We start from the raw sequence: 21,202 nt of genomic DNA, 5'->3' as shown, positions 1-21,202 counted from the left end.
CCAGCCCTGTGATTATAGACCAACTGGCCCTTTTTTTTTTTAAGTTTTTATTTAAATTCCAGTTAATGAACACACCACGTTAATATTAGTTTCAAGCATACCTATACTGATTCAATACTTCCATACATCACCCAGTGCTCATCTCAACAAACGCACTCCTTAATCCCCATCGCCTATTTCACCCATCCTCCCACCTACCTCCCTAGACCAACTGGCCTTGATGTTATGGTTTAAAGTCAAAAAAAAAAAAAAGTAGGATCCCAACACTTAACTTTCTCATGACCTACACCATGAATCAGTCTACGCTGCTTGCCAGTCTGTGGCCATACTCACCCCTTGACCTTACCCATATTGTTTCTCTTACATGGACCTCTGGCTTCCCTCCTCTACGACAACTCATATTTGACTCTCAGATCATGTGCTTTCTGGATATTCCAATAGATACCTGATCCAGTAAACACTACCGGTGTGCCCCATAGGTGCCTATAGCACAGGCCCAAGGATCTTAGACCCAAGTAAGGCGAGGCAGAGAGAGAGAGAGATGAGCCCTTTTTCAAAAGTACATCCCGTGATCTCAGAGTGAAGCCCATGCCAAAGGCTATCATTTTAAATAGCTCTTTCTTCCAAAGTTTATTTGAAGGAGGCACTTTGAGGAAAAGCTCATTTCCTTAAAACATCAAAGAACTAAAAACCAAAAGATGATAGATTTTTCTGGAGACAGACTGCGAAGTATATAAATAAAATTCTGCAAAGTGTACAAATAAATACTACAAAGAGTTCATTCCTGCTACAGTTGTCCACCACTCTCAATATTACATTTAGCTAACTTAATTTTCCATGGATAAAATTTATTCAAAGTTAAATTTCACTTAATAGGTCATCTGAGTAAACAGTTTCAAGTGTTATTTGCCAAAAAACAATATGTTTCCAGGCTCTAGATGAAATCGGCAGTGTCAGGCTAAGGAAACAACCTTAAAAATTCACAGAGGACTGGAACGATTGCAGAAAAATTGGAGCCCAGAGCTTAGTCTTTTTCACGCAGTTCTGGAGGCACAAAAAATTACCAATTTCCACCAAAACTATGTCTTGGAGGGGCAAGAGAAGAATGCCATTTAAAAAAAAAATCCAAAATACTGCAGAACAACATGTCTTTATAGTGGCAGCTGTCATATGAAGAATGTGTCATCTTAACGTTCCCACACCAACCAAAGACCGCACTGACACTATACTGAGCACCCTACAACCTGATCGTCCCCTGGGAGGGTGCTCTGGGCACCTGTTTTTAAGAGGAAGGCAAAGAGGGAGATGGGGGACAGGGCAGGGAAGGGGTAGAGCAGAAGAGGAGAGGGGAAAGAGGGTCCAAGGAAGGGGTGAGGTACGACATGGAATTCTGCAAATGCAAAGAAGTTATTCAGGAAAGTGGAGCAGGGCATCTTGGGTTTTCATGAATCTCTCTTCTTGAAATGTTGTGGAACTACTGGATTTGTACAGTGGAAGGAGTAGAAAGGATAAACTAGTTGCAGTTCTATTTCATAGATGAGGAAATTGACGTCTGAGGAGCAAACCATCCCCCCATCCTGAAGAGAGAATATGACCAGGATGGACGTCATTCCATCTCCAGGCTCAGAATCTACTTACTCTAATGGCACCTAAAGACAGGGGTTCCAAGAACACAGTCTGAGAAGCCCAGTGACATGACTAGTAGCACTAGGTGTACCTTATGACAAGAGCCAAATTAACTCCTGCCTATGACCTTGGCACCATTATTCACATGGCCACGGCACATGCTGGCACCCCAAGTACTCAGGTCCCTGAGTAAATAATCACCCCTCTGAGCACAGAGGGAAGCTCGATCCATCATCTTTGGAAGTAGACTCTTGTTCTACTGACATCACAAAGTGGAAGGGAGGCTGGTCCAGAAACCACATGGCTCTCTTCCTAGCCCCAACATTGAAGACTTTTGAGAAAGGACACTACTGCATTCAACCCATACAAGCAATATTCACTGCTTACAGGGTTGCTCTGACCTCTTACAGAAACCTGGGCAACTGGGCCTTGGCTCAGCCCAGCTCAGTCCTGCCGTCCCACAGTAAGTTAAGAGATAGGGAAGATGAATACTACTTCCAAATCCTGACCTTACGAGTGCTGTTGCTCTCGACATTTTTGCATAAAATATCTGTTCCATGTAGATTGAGAAGCAGACTTCCAACAGCATTCTGGAAAGAGCACCAAGGTTACTGGGGGTCACATGTGTCTGTGGTCATGTTTCGACCATGTTCTCGTAGAAAGAGAACATTCCTCAGAGGTGCTATGCTCATTATGGTGGCAGGATCTTTCAAGCTTGTCTGTATTAGGAAAGAGTGCTTGAACCTCTCAGCCCACTTTCCTAACTGCGCGGACCCCAGGCCACCTGAGGACATGGTCTATTGACAGAACCAGATGGGCCGAATGTGCCCACTCCTGTGAGAAAGGGCTGGAGAAGGTAGTTCCATGACCCACCAGTAATGGACGGACGGCTGCCCCCAGCAGACAGTGAGAAATTCACGAGTGAGCTCCTACTATACAACTATCACACACAGGGCACTAAGCTGGTCATACCTTATGACTTCGTTACCAATCCTCGCAATAGTCATGAAAGGTCAGAGTGATTACCTCAGTTTCTCACAGAAGCAGACAGAGGCTCAGAAAGCCTATTTTGCCCAAAGCCCACAGCTTCTAAGCTGGGATTCAAATCCAGGTGAGGGTGACCCCCAAAACCCAGGAAGAGATGGGGCTCTCAAATCTACATGTCCGCTTGATAACCTTGAGGTGCTTGTAATTAAGCTGGGAAGGCAGGAGATATGTCCAAAGACAATTGGAAGTTCTAGACCTGCCTGTCCAATAGAACTTTCTGTGATGATAGATATGGTCTATTATCTGTGCACTCCAATATGGTAGCCACGAGCCACACACAGCTATTAGGTATTTGACATGTAGCCAGCACAGTTGAGATTCTGAATTTTTTATGTATTTAATTTGAATTAATTTGACTTTAAGTCACCACAGAGTGTCTATATTGGACAGCACAGTTAGAGACATTTGTACCATAAACATTCAGCAAACAATGGTCACAGTAGCTTGGGGTGGTCAAAGCAGGATTGGTGAAGAACAGAGACTCCAGGCAGGCCCCTGCTGTGTCAGGACTTAAAAAAGACCCCTCCTGTTTCAGGCATGATCACCTTCTTTGTATGTAGCCTTTGGCTCGGAGTCAAGGACCCCAGAAATCAAACCCAGTTCCCATAGCCCCCAAACAAAGACATCGAGAATGTTCCTTCTAGGTCTTTATTCTTTCTGGACTAGCTCTAAGCAGCATTATGAGCTCTTGTTCACTCCTCCCACTGCCCTCTAGAAACCCTTCCTCTTCTCTCCCCCTGTGCCCTCCCTGCCAACACCAGCAGGGGCTAGCCTGGTGCTCTTTTTAAAAACCTGGACATCTTTTCTACCTGGGAGCTGAGTCATTTCCTCTCTTGCAAGGGCTTTTAATGTGCTTTATTCTTCTACACCTGTCACTCTGAGAAAGACACTTCTCGATACAATGAACAATGCCACTCACAGAGACAGCACCACCTTCCCCAACACACATTCCTCAACAGGGAACAGAAGCCCCTTCCATCACCACTGGCTCTGAGCGTGGTGGCTGACCTCAACCTGGAGCCAGTCACTGTACTGCATGTGACTCCCTTCTTCCCCATACCAAAGGTATACCAAAGGTGCCAACTGGCCTCCCTAATGCTGTATTTCCTGTCTTCTGACATCTCGCTGACCACCTGCCTCTTAGTTATAGGAAGATACAGAAAAATATTTGGCTACATGACCAGATCAGCAACCAGGGTTCTTGGTACATCTCTCTACAAAGGGCTCTGTTGGCTCAGTGCGGCACTCAAACCCATCACACCCATATTTGTTCTACTTCACAGAGCAGCCATGTGCTTACTAACCTTCAAGGGTGTTCCTTCAGAGCATTTAATAATAGCCACAGTAATCCCTGAATTCTCCAGCTTGAGGAATACAGATTATGTAGCATTGTGGGTTGTTGTGGGTTTGGGGTGGGGGTGGGCACTGGTAATCTAGTTTTAATTCTTTCCAGCTCTGCTTGGGAATGCACTATTAAAATTCTAGTATGGTGGTGAAGGACACCCCTGCCCACCTTCCCCCCAGAGAAAGGTAGACGTACAACTTCACAGAGCACCTTCTGTTCTCAAAGGTCTAAGGTTCATTCAGCTGCAATGAAGACTGTTTATATCTTTCCAGCGTGACACTAAAAATGAGACTGGCCTTTGGATGTGGTATCAACACATGGTTGAGCCCGACCCTTCAGAGGGGGCACGCATGGGGCCCAAGTTCCCACCACACACAGACAGGAGGCCCAGAGAGCCAAACAGCCCAAGTCGGGGTTGGCAAGGTACAGCCACATGCCTAATACCATCCAGTGCCTGTTCTGTACCATCTGTGAGCGAAGAATGGTTTTTAAATGTGTAAAGGGTTATAACAGGGTGTTTTAAAAAACAAAAACTATAGACATGGCATATATCCTGCAAAAGCTAAAACACTTCCTGTCTGGCCATTTGTGAGTCAAGTTCGCTGACCCCTGGTCTAAACTAGCAAGGCCCTCATCCATCCAGAAGATGCTCGCCTTTCCTGAGATTTGGTGAGCTGAGTTCTGACAATTCCAAGTCCCCTTCATTCCCTTTGTGTTTGCTTTCCTTTCAAGTTCAATACATTGGAGATAAGATGTTCCATATCTCTCTGAGGAAAGACACAACAGATATCAAACATGACATCTGATAAATGAATATTCACTTCTTCCAAGAAGACCAACCAACACAGTTAAAGATATGGTTCAACCCCTGTGTCTTTAGTGAGACAGAAACAAGGCTCCTGCTTACAAACCAGCCAGAGAGGATTCCAGGGATCAAAGCAAAGATGGCCAGAGAACATCCTCACCCATCCTGCTCCCAACTCAGTTTCCCACTTGAGAGCACCAGCCTCCACATTTGATAGCACAGAATTAGGAGAATCACTGACTTTGACTTACCTTTTCACCCATGCCCTCGAAAAACAATACAGAGGTAGAATCACACCTGAATGGTCCCTGGGAATATCACCTTTCAGTTTCTTAGACACCTGCCCTAAATGTCCCTATGATCTCTCTGGGTTAGAACTCAAAGGGAAAGGATGGAGTCCAGCTCTTGCTTAGCCATAACCAGAGAAAATGGCAGCCACTGCCCACAGCAGCAGCTGTGACTGTTACCTGGTTCAGTGCAGTTCTTGCTGCTTCGGAGTCCTGCATCTTCTGAAGTCAGAGTGTCGTTCACCTGCATTAACTTCCTCCCCACTGTCCATTGTCGGTCTTCCCCTAGGAGGTCCATGAAGTCGAGGTCTAGGGAGAAGAAGAGCATAACCACACATCACTAACAGCTGGGTTCTGGCCTTTCCCAATGCTGAATCTCCAGTGCCTTCATCAGCCACCACGTGCTCAATGATGAGCCTATCCCTCCCCTCTTGGGCCTTATCACCATATCCATCCATGTGGCCTCTGACTGCCTGCGGGCTTCCTCTGGCTGCTGGATCCTGCTGGGCCCAACAGAGGCTGCCCTCAGCCACTGACTGGTAGGGACTGGTGTATTACTACCTCACCTGCTCCAGTGGGATGACTGTGAAGTGTCTATTCTAAACTGGATTACAGATTTTTCTCCACTGGGATTATGCTCCAGTTGTCTACAGTAGAACTCTCCTGATAAAACACAATATATTAACAGCTGTCCTTCCCTGCCTTAATTCCTCACTCCCAGTAACATGCTGAAAAATGTTTAACCACCAACTCTGGGGGGAAAAGTCCTGGTTTGGAGCCCCTGGCCAATTTCCAGAGTGTAAATATTCTCATCATGGCCAATTTCAACATGGCCCATGTGATCTTACTAAACACGGATTTGGGAAGAGATGGGCACAATTAGGTCCATGAAGTCAGCATGACTGTCTCAAGCCCACCAACATTTACTTCTCCCAAATACAGCTCCCACAGCTGAACACTTTCTCAGGAGCTGCTTCTGGAGGCTTGCCCTAGCTAGGGAACCATGCGAACATCCCTAGAGTCTGGGCCAGTGAACGCCAAATAACAAGACTTCCATACACAAGAGATGAAAGCACAAATATGGAAACGCTGAACCACTGAATGCATTATGGGATGAGCATTAACAGTGCTGAGGTCTCCAGCTGAGACAACTGTAGGGACCGACGCACCAGGAGAAAGAACAAAGATGAAGGGCACATCAGAGAGGAGAACGGAGCACGTTCCGTTAAGGACCTGTTGAGCTTGAAGTGTCTGCAGAGCACGGAAAGGGAGGTAAGCTGCCAGTGTGTGTGTGGGTGGAGACACCTCAGGGGAGTAAGCTAAGCTACAGACAGCATCAGGAGGGTCATAAGCAAACAGGGAAGAGTATGAGACATGATGTATGGGGTCTTCTGGAAGAGGGGAGGGGACTAAAGAGAAGAGAAGAGGTCGTGGGGAACTCAACATTACTTCAGAGAGCAAGTAGACTAAAAGAATTCAGAAGTGGATCATGAAAGGAAGGGGAAGAGGATGGGAAATGGCATAAGACAAGGTCAGCAGAAAGGGAATTGCAAGAGTGGCCAATGGCCTTGACCACTATGGACAAATCAGGTAAGACAGAATGCAAGAACCAACAGAACTGGACATCAGAGGGCCACTGGGATGTGGAAAAAGCAAGGAAAGATGGTCTTTCTGGCAGCACAGCACTAAAGAAAGATGTGCCATGAGGCAAGGGACACCCCTTGAGTGTCCAGACTTGCTGTGGGCAGAAAATGGATCTAAGTACAAGATAAGGGCCTAATTCATGCCGGGTGGACTTCATGAAAGGCTGGAGCGTGCATCCCATCTAGTCATATCAGGGTGGTGTTCTGAAATGGGCAATGAAGAGCTGAAGGTCATAATACCCATTCCTCTATTTCCATGGTGATTTTAGTCTCCCAAATGGCTTCACCTTCATTGTTGAATTTGAACCTCACAACACTGCTTGGGAAAGAAAGAGGGCACAAGGATGTTGTCCACTCTGTCCACTGTTGTCTCTCTAACACCAAATTACTCCTGACTCAGAGGAGGTGCTCAGTAAGTATGTCTTGAAATAACTATTCCCAATCCCCCACCCCTCTCCCCTCTGAAGCCCTCAGTTTATTTCCCAGAGTCCATAGTCTCTCGTGGTTCATTCCCCCTTCTGTTTACCCCCCCTTCATTCTTCCCTTTCTTCTCCTACCGATCTCCCTGCTATTTCTTATGTTCCATAAATGAGTGAAACCATATGAAAATTGTCTTTCTCTGCTTGACTTATTTCACTTAGCATAATCTCCTCCAGTCCTGTCCATGTTGTTGCAAATGTGGGGTAATCGTTCTTTCTGATGGCTGAGTAATATTCCGTTGTATATACGGACCACATCTTCTTAATCCAGTCATGAGGGCACCTCGGCTCCTTCCATGATTTAGCTATTATGGACAATGCTGCTATGAACACTGGGGTGCGTATGGCCCTTCTCTTCATTATGTCTGTATCTTTGGGGTAAATACCCAGTAGTGCAATGGCTGGATCATAGGGTAGCTCTATTTTTAACTTTTTGAGGGACCTCCACACTGTTTTCCAAAGTGGCTGTACCAACTTGCATTCCCACCAACAGTGCAAGAGTGTTCCCCTTTCTCCACATCCTCTCCAGCAATTGTTGTTTCCTGCCTTGTCAATTTTTGTCATTCTAACTGGCGTAAGGTGGTATCTCAATGTGGTTTTGATTTGAATTTCCCTGATGGCTAATGATTTTGAACATTTTTTCATGTGTCTGTTAGCCATTTGTATGCCTTCTTTGGAAAAGTGTCTGTTCATATCTTCTGCCCATTTTTCGATTTGATTACTGGCTGTTATATGCAAACAATGAATCATGGAACACTACATCAAAAACTAAGGATGTACTGTATGGGGACTAACATAATAAAAAATTAACAAAAAAAAAAAGAAATAACTATTCCCACTTTGGGGATGGACAAAGTAAGACTTGTGGAAGTTTCTGGAAATCACAATGCTTGCAGGCATCTCACGTGAGCCACAGAACACAGCAGCTCACGCACTGAGGTCCTCCTCAGTCAAACGGAATTTGCTCTCAGATATAAAATCATCAAGTCTCCTCATTACAACTTACACACATTAGCCAGAAGAGCTATTTTAGGCATATTCACAAAAAAATGCAGAATGTGGAGCCTAACTAGAATAAACAATCAGTTTAGAGTCTGAAATGCAGAAGCCTACATGGTGGGCACATACATCAGTTTAGTCATAACTAAGAGAACAGTACCAGAGATGATTCAAGGTGAAAGCAAGGCATGTGTGTCGTCTGGTTAACCTCAACAGTTAATTCTTAAGATTAAGAATGGTGACAAGCAGAGAAAAAAATTTCAAAAACTCCTGAAGAAACAATAAGGTCAGTGGCCTGAAAATCCAACAAGCAGCCCTAAAATGTGAATATAGCACCATATTACCACAAACGATCTGCAAGTGTGGAGAAAGACAACCTGTTTGTCTCAGGCTGGGTTTCCACAGCAGCTCCGGAAATGAGGATCTGAACATAGGTGTTTCCTATAGGGGGTAGGGGTGATCCCAGGAAGCACCTGTAGGGGAACAGGAACATGGGACAGGGAAGGGGCGCCAGCCAACAGACGGTACACTTCAAGCCAGTCACCAAAATGAGACAACTAGAGCTTGGCTTCCCTGGACAGCTCTGGGGGTCAGAGTAGACAGGTATCTCAGACCTTCAGGGGTGAGCAAGCTTAGGTATGTATCCACCTATTCCTGGTCTGCCAACGGCTGAAGGCTCTTCCCAGGGGACATGAATTCCCTGGCACCTCAACCTGGCACGTGGGTGTCTGCGGTGGGCTCTAGCGCCCAGGAAAAGGCCTTCAACAAAGAGATGCAGCTGCTAACCATTAAACAAGCACCAGTGAGCACTGAAGAGGCAAGAATGAAAAAGAGATACAGGCAGGGCACCAATGGCATTTCCCAGCCTGCATGGGATCCAAAGGTAGTGGCGCTATGGATCCACAGATTGGCCACTGTCCTGCTGTCATAATCAGGGTCAGAGAAGAGTGCTTTGTGGTACTGCAATCCGAATGTTTAGGAAGACTCCAAAGATTTGCAAAGAAGCAAGTGTCCCTTCCAATGACTTCCAAAGTTCTTTCTCAGGCCAAGTTTCCATGGTTCTGTAATTCTGAAAGAAAAGCTGATACCAATTAAGAGATGTAAAAATAAAGCCAGCTATTGTAGCAGAAAATTAGAGGATTTTTTTTTACATAATGATTCAATATCTTCAGGCATTAGAGACTATTAAGGCAGCACCTCTGGATTCCAAAACCTACAAATTTTTATCTCAACAAAAATATAGTTGACCACTAACCACTGAACTACTAATGCAGAGACCAGAGTCTGAGAAAATCAGAGTGATGACAGCTAGTACGGCATTCACTTCCTTCCCCACAGAGAAGCAAGTGTAACAATATCATACCCCACTCCATTTGTCCTCACAATATTCCGGTGAGGTAGGCAGGGGCAGTTGGTGCTCGGTCGACCTACCTCTGGAGTAAATAAGTCAGGGTAGAAAAGATTTGCCTAAAATCAGAGCCAATCCATAGCCAGCTACACCAACTACCATTTAATAACTGTTATGGCTTCCATTAATTGAGTGTCTATTACGTGTGAAGAACTTTCCACTCCATCCATGTTTCATTTTAACAGCAGTCTTATTTTGAGCTATTAGCTCCATTTGCAAATAAGGAAATCAAAGCAAAAAGAGGTTCAAAGACTCACCCAAGGTCCCGTGGCAAGCAATGAGGGGCAGAATGGGGATTTGAACCCAGGTCTGGTGACCCAATGGCCACATTCAGGTTGATCCCTGGGGAAGATGCAGTCCACCTGGTTTGCATTATTCAGCTACAGTGAGGCAGGTCACCAATGCAGCCTGAACCTTTTAACAGGTTAGGGGTGAAGACAGTCTCCCTAAACCTACTTCCAAAAAGGTCATTTCCTTGGAAACAATCAGGAACAGTGGCGAGGCATGCACTGCACGAAGCCACCACAAACAGAAAAGAAAACGGCTCCGAAAACCCCAGTGAATGCATGGCGCTCCACTCAGTGTGGCCTTCTTACAGACTAAGCCGGTCCCATGGGTCATGACTTGGGAGGGCTCTACTGCTGCATTTAGGAGGGGCAGAGAGTGGGCCGTGGGGAAGGCAGAGGGGAATGGAAGAGGCACCCACTTGGGTTTCTCCCTGCTCTCCCTTCACTCATCTCCGGCTTCCTTGGACTTCTCTGCTCCGGCAGAGGCTGCTCCACAAAGCTGCACTTGAGCAATGTCAACAAAAACACTTGGCGCCTGTCCACCGCATTCTTGGCTCCTCATCTGCCGGGCCCTGGAAGTTGCATGTTGGCCTAATTAGTCCGGGGGGGAGGGGGCGTGTGAGGAGGGAGGCAGGAGGCTCACATGTCATGTGTCACCGGCGAAGGCAGCATGGATGACTGCAGGCCCTGAGAAGGGGGGACAGGAGTGGGCCATGGAGACCGTGCGGGGTGCCTGCTGAAAGGGGAAGACGTTCTCAACCCGAGACTCAAGCCACATGCGCTAAGGAAGGAAAGAAGTGGAGGCTGGGTGCCAAGTTTCCATTACAGAGCTGTGTGCTCACCCTCTCCTGCTCTTACCAACCCCCCCTCACTCGCACTCTCTTCCCCCACCCTTTCTTCCTCCCTGGGACTGGGGCTTGGAGAACCCAAAGTTTTCTGACACCAAGAATGGACTTCCTTGGGTCCCCCAGATCTCAGCCTTCTCCCAAAGATTAACATGCTTTCTCCTGTGTGTACCCTTGTCCACGGGTCTTCCATCCTTCCCAAATACTGGCCCCAGACCCCTTGGAGAGGCGGGCCGTCTGCTCTCTGAGGAGGGGACTCCCGCAGACACACAGGCAGGCAGCAGACGGGCGGGCATGCTGCAGCAGCATCACAACTGGCCTGTGTGCCCCTTGCCTATGCACCACACCACCCCATGCTCTCCGCAGCCTTTCCACCGCCCCACTGCTGCTGCTGATGGGGCTGAGCGGCCAAACCAGGACTCAAGCCCAGATCTGACTCCCAAGCCCAGGTATGCGCATCCCACCTTGTCCCAGAGCTCCGGGAGCCCAGGGGACACAGCCTCAAGGGGTCAGCAAGGCTCACTTTGAGAGGCTGTGTTAACTCTCCCCTCCCTGAAAACTGGAATACTGCACTTCTTCTTGAACACTGGATGGAGACAGCCACCACTCTGAAATGCCCAGAGGATTGTGGCAATAGCCCCCCATGTGCAGATGAGGAAACTGAGTCTGGAATGCCTAATACAAAAACTGAAGAAATAATGTCCAGAAAACTCAGTTAACAGAGAACAAGAGACGTAGCCAATGGCCGCAGTAACTGGCTCTGGCTCTCTAGGCTGGCTCAGCGCTCCTCACCATGGCTATAAATACCCCACCCCGCAGTTTACACAGCTGTCTCCACTCTCTGCGCCCCGGGTCTTCACCCCGGGGTCGGAGGTCAGGTTTGCATAAGCCCGCAGCCAGCAGACCGCCTTCTGCAGACTCGGTGAGCAGGGGTGAAATCTGCCGGCCCCCAGCAGCACCCTCCACATGGCCCCCTTCCTGACCCCACTTCTAGAGTCTCTCGAGGGTGAGCCCAGTGGTTCTCACCCTCTGGGGGTGAAGAAGGGGCAATGGAGGCGCCGGTTTTCTGCACGTGGATTTTCACATGGATTTTCTAGCTGAAAGAAGAGTGTGTCTCTGTACTGTTCTTGGTCCTTGGAAAGGAACACGAACTGTGGAGAGGTTGTGAGCTCTCCAAAACCACCAGGAGAGGAAGAAGCCAGAGGCTGAACAGGCTGTGCACTGGTTCTTCTCCATTGCCTCAAGCTTAAAGAAAAACAGAGAAGGGCAGATCCAGAGGCCTTGTTGCGGCGGGAAGGGCACACACTCTATTTAAACTTCTCCTCTCTCTAGCTGCTTATACACACTGTCCGATGCGTGGGGGACCCTGAGAACCCAGTGCGCTGCGTCAAGATCTCCCCTCTCCTGCACTCCAACCACATACGGCATTCACAGGCTACAGCTTTCACACTGAATTTAAACCTCCCAGCACTGAGGCATTTAACACCTCAACGAAAACCCTGTTGAAAGTGGAAGCCTTTTGGTCCCACCACTGGGCCACCCTTTCACTCAGAAGGGAAGAGTAACCTCGAAACACCTGCCCCAGAGGCAGGCACTGCCATTGATGCCCTGTTCTCTGGAGGTCTCTTGCAGGGTGGTCGGTTAGCTACAGCATGGGCACCTCCTGGGGGCTGGATGGAAATGCGGATCTCAAGCCCGGAGAGCCAGAAACCACATGGGGCACACTGGAGCCTAAGCCGTTGCTCCCAGGGCACAAGGGGCAGTCTTCTCAGCATAACACACACAGGGAGCCTGCAGGGCAGAGGGAAATGGTCCCTGCCTGCCACTGCTAGACTGAGGGGTGCAGGAAAGCCAGGGCCTCCAATGGAGAAAGGGAGGGCAGGGAGCACACAGCAGACTGCTGGGGCTTCAGACCATGCTGTGGTGTTCAATTACGTCCTTCATCAGAAAGACCGGTCCCATTACCAGTCCCTAGGCAAACGAACCCATAGGAGGGGCAAAGGAAGGCCCAGCTATCTCTCTACTCCGCTGCAAAGTCCCCACCCCTGCTGCACCTTCCCTTCCCTCCTCACCCCAAGCCCAGCTCACACACCCACCCCAGGCCCACAGAGGCTGGTTCAGCTCCTGCAAGAGTGGCCTTGGGGACAAGGGCCTGCCCAAGGTACCACCAAAGGCATGAGCCAAGAGTCCAAATTAGCCCCAGATACAGACTCCGCCATGGCCAAACAAGGCAGGCCTGGTTGTGAGACTGAGTCCCTCACTGCTTCCAGAGGGAAGCCCTTCCTCCAGGCAGCCCTCCCTGATCTTCCAGGACCTCTCTCACCACAAGCTCCCAGAAAAGGAGCTACTCCTCCTTCAGATTACATATCACAGACAGAATCATAATCTGTCCTTATTGCTCCTCCCCACCCTCCAATCTGTATGTAAGCTCCAGGAATACCCAGCCTGCTTGTGTTTTCCTCCTCCCTGTGTCTGCCTGGCCTGGAACTCAGGTGATGCTGGAGAGCCACAGTGTTACTGTGCTTCACTCAAGCCACCATCTGGGCAGGACTGGGAGTAATCCACAAATCCCTAGGAAAAGATCCCCGGGGGGATTCTGTATCATCCCTCAGGGGTCATGCCCTTTGACCAGGGGGATTATGTTTCAATGACAGGCCAAGAATTTTAGTGGCAATCCTGAACCAGAAATTCAGGATTTCCAGGTTTCTGGACAAAACTGTTCACATTACAGCCTTGCTCCTCAAAGAGGTCCTGGGACCAGCCACGAAAGCGTTGCCTGGGAGCTTGCTAGAAATGCAGCTTCCAGGGCCCACCTCAGACTCATACTGCATGAAATGCTGCATTTAAACAGCTGACTTGTGTGCACTATTTTACTGCTAACTTGTTCACAGACATCGTTGCGTGCCTACACAGTTCCCAGTACGGTTCCCAGCTTGGTCTCTCCACCTCTGAAGTCAGAAATGCAGGGACCCCTCAACACCCTCAGAGACTGGAAAGGCCCCTCATGGAGCACCACATAAACCGCGGCCAGAGATGGTGTTTTGGCCCCCATGGTCCTGGGCGGGTGCCCTGAGACACTTCCTGCCATGTCTGCCTCCCCAGATCCATCTTCAGAGTCCTCGGAAAGGCTCGAAAGATCTGGCCCCAGCAACCTGGTTTCAGAGTTTCTCTTTTCAAAATCGCTCCATCTTCTTTCATTGCCCTGCTAAATAAAGCAAGTGGGTCTGTTCCAAGACCCCAGGGCTTGTGGTCACAGGAATTCACCATGTTGGGCATTTGGTGACTTGGAATTCTATGCCAGTTCTATAACTAGCTCCAGGCTGTTGGAGAAGCTAAGTCACTTTATCTCAGTTGCTGCATCTGAAAATTGAAAGGCATGAATGATCCAACCTCTAAAGTCCCTTGAGCTGAGATTTTTTTAAATACAGGGTAGAGTCATCTGACCAAAGGTTAACAGGGTCCCATGGTACCTCTGTTCCCATCCTTCAGAGTCATGCACTCCAAGAGGATGGGCTGTATGACTCACTGAAGGGTGGGAAGAAAATATTAGAACCTCCACATCTGTATCACACGCCAGTCCCCAAAACTTCCCTAGCCTTCATCCACACCATGTCCATGGGGTGCACTCTCAGCTCCTTCTTTTCTCTGAATAAATGTCTTTCATCCTACCATGAACACAGAGCCTCCCAATGGTTTCTATGAACCAAATAAAGCTAAGAGAGCACTAGGAAATCGTATGAGGATTGAGATGACTTTGGGAAATAAGGGGTTCAAGTACAGGCTGCAAGGGATGAAGGCTGGCCACTGATGGTAGAGAAAGAGAGTCTGCACAAACCCGCCCAAAATACCCTGTCAGCCAGGACCAGACAATGAATGGCCAGAGGTTGGCCAAGACAAACAAACAAAAGCTTCAAATGTTGCTGTGACACCACAGTAAAGCTTTAGATGGCAATGCAATGTCTACCATGTTGGAGGTGTCCTGTTTTGGGTTCTCCAAATGCTAAGTCTGAGGTAAAGACTTGGGTGCAAGTAGTTTCCTCTGAAGGGGATCCCAAGTAAGAGGAGGGAGGCAGAGTGGAAAGCAAGACAGGGAAAGGGACACTAGCTATATAAGGACACACTATGGAGGCTGCTTCTGCTGGAAACTAGGGTACAAACCCACTAGAAGCTCAGAGATGCATCCAGGATGCCTACCTGAAGGAAGAAGGCTGTGGTTCCCATGGCCTGCTAGCTGAGGGCTGCGCCAGGAGCATGAACCCCCACAAATTCTGGGCTGTACTTGGAGTGGGCCAAGCCAGCTCCCACCTGCTGGGAAAGACCCTGGGCCATGCTTGCAGGCCACTGCAACAAGAGTCTGAACTCACATCAAACTATCCACCGCAGCTGCAGCTAGAATCCGGGAAGGCTGAGAGACACCAAATGATGTCAGCTACCAAAGGTAACCTTGGCCTCATCTTGGAAAGAACGCCTCTTGAAGCAAGTGGGAAGATGTGACTGGTCCAGAGCCATGGATATGTAGATTTTCCAATAATGTTTTCTTTTCCTTCTCTCTTCTCTCACCAGGGAAGTTGACGCCAGAACTAAAATATTCTCTTGATGCCTCACAATGAGAAGGACAGGACCAAAGAGAGGACAGCCAGTGCGGTTTTCATTTAAGCACAAAGCCACTTGGTTCTTCTCACTTTTTCCTACTCGTTGGCCCACAGCTTGCCCCTTTCCAAGTTGGAAACTGAAGCCATCCATTGGAGGCAAACAAGGTTGAGTGGAAAGAAAGATAGGATCCGTTCATTCCCTCTCAGGTTTCAGTCCCAAGTCAGAGATCGGCATCAGGAAAGGAAAGATGGAGAGAAAAATACACGAATGGCCAGACTAGGTCAGGATGCACACAGGACCTTCCAGGCTATCATCTGCTACCTGAGAAATGGGCAGGGTTGCTTCTAACCTTCTAGCCAGAGAGCAACACCTCCCTTGCCCTGATCCCCAGTGAAGCCCCCCAAGTGTACTTCTATGGATTTGGTGTTTGCCTAAAGAATCAGGCTTTGTTTATTTTCCAGAATCCTGACAAAAGCAGACTGCCAGTAACGTCCCGCCGAAAACAACAATCAAGGTTCAGTATTTAGGACCTGCCACATGGTTCCTCATCACAGTCAGTGCAGTTTGCTCCATGCACACCTGTCTGCACCCTTCCCTCCAGCCCAAGTGCTCTCCCAAGGTGAGGCCCTGCCATTTCAAATGCTGAGAGAGACCCCATCCATCACAGCCACCACCAGCCAAGGTCAGGAAGCCCTTTGACAGGATGCCAGAAAGAAAAAAAAAAAAAGGCCTCTTCCAGTGTTTCTAAACGTGAAGGAAGTAGGAAACAAGAGACCAGAGGTCAACAAAAGGACACACATATGCACACAGGCTGAGAAGCAGTGATGGAATGAGGGACTCTGAGAACAGAGAAGCATGCCCTTCACTCCTGGAATCACATCCAAGTCGCTCTACGGCAGAAGGATGAGTGGGTGGTGGAAAAGCAGAGGGGTCACAGACACAGTGGTAGGGTAAATGGCCCTCAAGGTAGATATCATCGACACTGTGGTCCTTTTCTCAAGACCTCTTCCACTCTTCCCCAACTGGGTAGCAGTAGCAAGTTATGGAGAAGGGGTAGCTTGACCCCACCACATCTCCAGGGATGGGCCCAACCAAAAAGACTGGTTCAGGAGTGGCAAGTGGCCCTATTTAGGTCAGTGAGACATTGAGGGGAGGTTTGCCAACAGCCTGGGAAGGAATGCCTCTCACTCTTCAGACAGAGCTACTCATGTCCTATTTCTCTCTCCTTCTAGGTGAAGAGGCGATTCCTAGAACCTGTAGAGCCATTTTGCCACCAAGGGAGAAGCTGGTCTTGGGATGAAGCTCACATAAAGAAGGGAAGCAAAGGGAGAGGGAAAAAGTGGGTCCCTAAGGACATCACTGGTCCACTGACAGGCCTACCTGCAGATACACCCTCCGGAAAAAATCCCCCAATGTGATAGGCATTCTGAATTGTTTATTTCTGACAGCATGAAGCGCCATGACTGATATACCAGATTAAGCCTTTTGTTAAGAAGATAATGAGTACCATTTCAAGAAATATCATGCTCTAGCCCAAACCATAGTTGTGCAACTCTCTAACCTGTGTGACCTTCCCACAGCACGAACTTCTTCCTGGAAGCTGCCCTACACACGTGAACTGTTCCATAGATGAGCCTACCTAGACACAAAGCTTCCCAATAAAAGCAGTGAAAGCTCATCGCAAAGTCCTGCCCCCCTTCTCGGGGCTTCATTATCCATCAGGTCAAACCACCATGGATGGAGTCAGCAGTGGCACCTGGCCCACTTCCACTCCTTCCCTCGTCGCCCATCATGACAGCCTCACAGTCAGCGATATTGCCTCTCGGCCCCAAACAGCAGCAGACAAACCTAGCAAGGATGAGGAGTCCCTAGAATAAATTCCCCCCTCTCCGAGAGGGCTCCTTGCCTCGAAGAGTTCCGTGAAGTCATGCAAGGCGCATCTAATTTCCGAGGAGCCGGCAGCACAGGAGGAGCTGGGGGCTCCGGAAGTGCTACAGAGAGCCCTTCCCCAGCTTGCAGGGCCATCCTGACTTGGTGCTTAATTAAGAACACGCTGCCTCTGTGACTCGAGTTGATCCCACCCCCTCTGATGACAAGCACAAACTGTCACTACTGCCAGGTGATCAGCAGGAAGTCACCGAGTGAGGGGAGTGTGCCCATCCATGCCCGAGGCGGCTGCCCCACAGGAGGGCAGAGCTCCGATAATCATGTCCTATACAGCCATGATGCCCCCAGGCCTTCTCCAAAGGGCCGCAGGGGACAGTGCTCTCATCGCTTCAATCTTTTATGAGAAGCAATAAGCCAGAAAATTCTCATCCACAGAGATGAATGTAACAGCTCTTTCCACAGATGCATGCAGAGGATCCTCAGGGTGTGAACCGAGAAATTTTTTTCTCTCTGGCTCTTTTTGTCTTTGGTTCAGGTTTACTTAACTCTACAAAAACTCCTGCTCTTGTTACTACTACTGTTTCTAAATACAGAACAGATGTACCTTCAGCAATATAATAAGTGGACCCTCTGTGAGACCATGTGCTGGACACCATACAAAGGTTTTTGTATTCACAATAGGGGTGACCCTCGCCAGGCATCATTTGGGGGCATTTTCATAGCATCTCAATACCTCATGTCATCTTACAACAGCTTTGTGAAGTGGGTGTCGTTATCCCCGCTTCCCAAATGAGAAACCAACAGCTCAGAATCTAGGCCAGTAATCTGCCAAAGGTCCCACACTGAAGGTCCAGTCCCTGCCTTGGACTAGACTGCAGGGAGCACTTCATCCAAGGTCAGCATGAGGACCGTCCTGTGAGAATGATGGTGATCCCCTTAGGGACACAGGCTTTTTAGCGCGGAGCCTGGCCTGGCACCCCCACCTTCTAGCTCCCACTCAGGGAACATTTTCTTTCCCTTGACCTGCCCTCAACTCAGAACACCTGGATTCTCGCCTCAGTTGCATTAAGATGCTCTTTTGCATTATATTCCCATCCATGTTTCCATCTGAGACATGGGAGGGTTAGGGCTAGATTTCACCATGGCAAAAAATAAATAAATAAATAAAAAGTTGTGACTATAGTAAAAAGTTAATGGTGGAGTCTAGGTGGTGAGTATCTGAGTGTTCTTTCCATGTTGCTCTATGGTTGAATATTTTCATATAAAATGTTGGAGGGGAAATAATGTTAAAGAAGATACCATAGGTACATGAATATCAATACCATCCCCCCTTATAGTTTCTGGGAGGGAGAAAAAGAAAGATCATAGCGATGTGGCCAAGAGCCATGTGGATGGGGAACCCCTCCAGGCAGAGCAGGGCACTGGCCGCTGGGTGATCACAACACCTTGCCTGGTACTGACACAGTGGCCAAATGTACTGCAAACGCCAGTCGCGGAGAAGAGAATGTTCTGGCAGTGTCCAGCGGGTGGAAGCCTTCCATTCCAGAACCAACACTCGTGAACCCCAGAGCCTGTGCTCCTGAGACACCCAGGCGTTGAAGGCAGGACATCCCAGTGCCTCGCTGCCTGGCTGGCTACACACTTGTTTCCTTCCCTCTGCTGGAGACAGTCTGACGTGCCTTCTCATCAGAGGGCTGGGGAGGCCTTCCCTCAGTAGCGAAGCCACATCAGCACAGTGTCTTCTCCTGGGAGGTCCAGAGGCAGATTATCTTCGAGCGGCTCCACTTTCAATCCCTCCTCTGGATATCATTGTTACAAGAAAACGTACCTGACCCTAATTTAATCATGACATGGGCCCTATTGCTGCGCTAATGTTAAAATGTTAAAATGGTGACAAGGCACGCTCCTTCGGTGCATTATTGCCAGGACGAGACAGGGCCTTGACATGATTTGCCCAGTGTCCTGGAAACCACCCTGTGGATTTCTGTGGACAGTGGCCTTGGTCGAATTTTCTGTCTCTTGTGCTATATCCTTCTGTGCAAGCTCTGTGTCTGCTTATTCTTTTTCTGTAGATCGCTGGAAATCTCACACTTAGTGGAAAAGCTATGGGAAAGTGTTCGCTCTTTCTTCCTCAACATTACTGTTTCTATGACTATGTATCTGTGACCACAGTTATTTCAAAAGAAGCCCAGGAAATAAAGAAGTTTACTTTTGCCTTGCTCCCTGGAGAAATGACAAAACAGGTTTTACAGAAAGCCCTTGCTTCTGCAAGTCCTTGCCCAAATGCTGAAATGGGCAAGAGCTCACAGGGCAGAAAGCAGCTCATCCAGAGACGTGGGATGACAGGGGCGGAAGCAGGTGGGACAGGGGTACCGGCCTCCAGCAGCTGGGCCTCCCCAAAATGATGAACACTTTCACTGACCACTTAAATGAAGAGAGATCAAAAGAGAGGTAGAGTTTAGGGATAACATTCTAAACAGGGACCTATGCAAGACCAGGTGCTGAAGAATGCAGAAGTTGACAAGGCCTCAGAGACTCTGCCAGCCTTCTAGGGGTTGGCTGAAGGAGCAAAAGGGAAAGACCCCCTCACAGGGGAAATACAAGCCACACCCAGGGACTTTTTTTTAATGCACGTTGATACTTCCCTGTTCTTGGAGGAGTCCAGTATCTCCACAAAGCTATATTACTCGGGAGTCTGCATTTCCCTACAGCACCCAGCAAAAGGCAGCAGACTGGCCTCTGTTGGGCCCAGCGGGATCCAGGAGCCAGAGGAAGCCCTCAGGCAGTTAGGGGCAGTGTGGATGGAGTACAACCACAAGGCCCAGGTGAGGGGTACAGGCTCACCATTGAGTAAGTGATGGCCCACTAAGGCAATGGACAACCAGCATCTAGTGAATAACAGCTACTGGGGGGACTAAAGCCAAAAGACACTTCCAGAGATCATCTTCAGCCCTCCTTATGCATGAGACTGGGGGCCAACGTTTGTGTTTTGACACTGAGCCTTTGGGGGAATGAAAGACACTCCTGTGGTCTCTGGCTGGGCCATAAGGATATAAGGAAGCCAGGCACTTGCTCCTTTAAAGCCATATTGCCGACCAGGGATTTACTGCCCATTCCTCTGGCAGCAATGGCCCCAGAGTCAACTTTGCAAAGGGAGGATCGACTGAAGAAACCATTGTTCAGGCTGAGATTGTAAATTTTTTAAAATAGCCTTGTCCACAGTTACAGATGGCTCTGGTGGCTCATGGGGACAGGAGAAAGTGACAGTCTCCGTGCTCAGGCTCACCTTATGTGACTCTGTGCCTCCTTCCAGGATTTCTCTCCAAAAACCTATTTTTGCAAATGGTTTTAAAAAAAGACCCAAATGAACTTTTTTTCAAGTTGGGTTTTAGCCATGGTACCAGATGAGTCATCAGAAGTCCAAACCTGGGGATCGTTTTGTGGAAGAATATAATTTTGGAACCCGGAAGGTCCTCCGAGAACGTGCGGTGCGGCGCAGTCCAACAGAAATACACCGTGAGCCACGGAGGCAATTTCGCATTTTCTCCCAGACACGTTAAAAAAGTACAACGCAACTGGTGACATTACTTTTAATGCCTTTTACTTAACCTGATACACCAAAAATATTATCATTTCACCATGTAATAAATATAAAAACTATTTTACCACCTATTTTTGAGATCTACCTTACCTGCCATAAAATTCAGCCACGTAAAGCGTACAATTAAATGGTTGCTAGTATGTTTATAGAGTTGTGAAACCATCATCGTGAGTAATTTTACAATATTTTCAGCACCCTGAAAAGACATCCTTCACTCATCAGCAGTCGCTCTCCACTACCCCCAGGCCTAACCCGAGGCAATCATCATGTACGTTCTGTCTCTATAGGTCCACCTGCTCTGGACATTTCATATAAGTGGAATTACACAGTATGTGGTCTTCGGTGACCAG

The 21,202-nt window shown here is 48.4% G+C and overlaps 1 protein-coding gene across 1 annotated transcript in view; it reads right to left on the bottom strand.

Moving 5' to 3' along the window:
• SLC24A3 (solute carrier family 24 member 3) overlaps positions 1-21,202 on the bottom strand; it is a 472,928-nt gene that overhangs the window by 407,379 nt on the left and 44,347 nt on the right. Inside the window, exon 2 of the mRNA XM_045809788.2 lies at positions 5,291-5,419. Coding sequence (XP_045665744.2) covers positions 5,291-5,419 — 129 coding nt within the window. The remainder of the gene's footprint in view (positions 1-5,290; positions 5,420-21,202) is intronic.

The sequence above is a fragment of the Ursus americanus genome, chromosome 22, assembly GCF_024610735.1.
Source record: "Ursus americanus isolate L20-20 chromosome 22, mUrsAme1.1.p, whole genome shotgun sequence".
Lineage (NCBI taxonomy): Eukaryota > Metazoa > Chordata > Mammalia > Carnivora > Ursidae > Ursus > Ursus americanus.
This window is presented reverse-complemented; position numbering and strand designations above follow the sequence as displayed.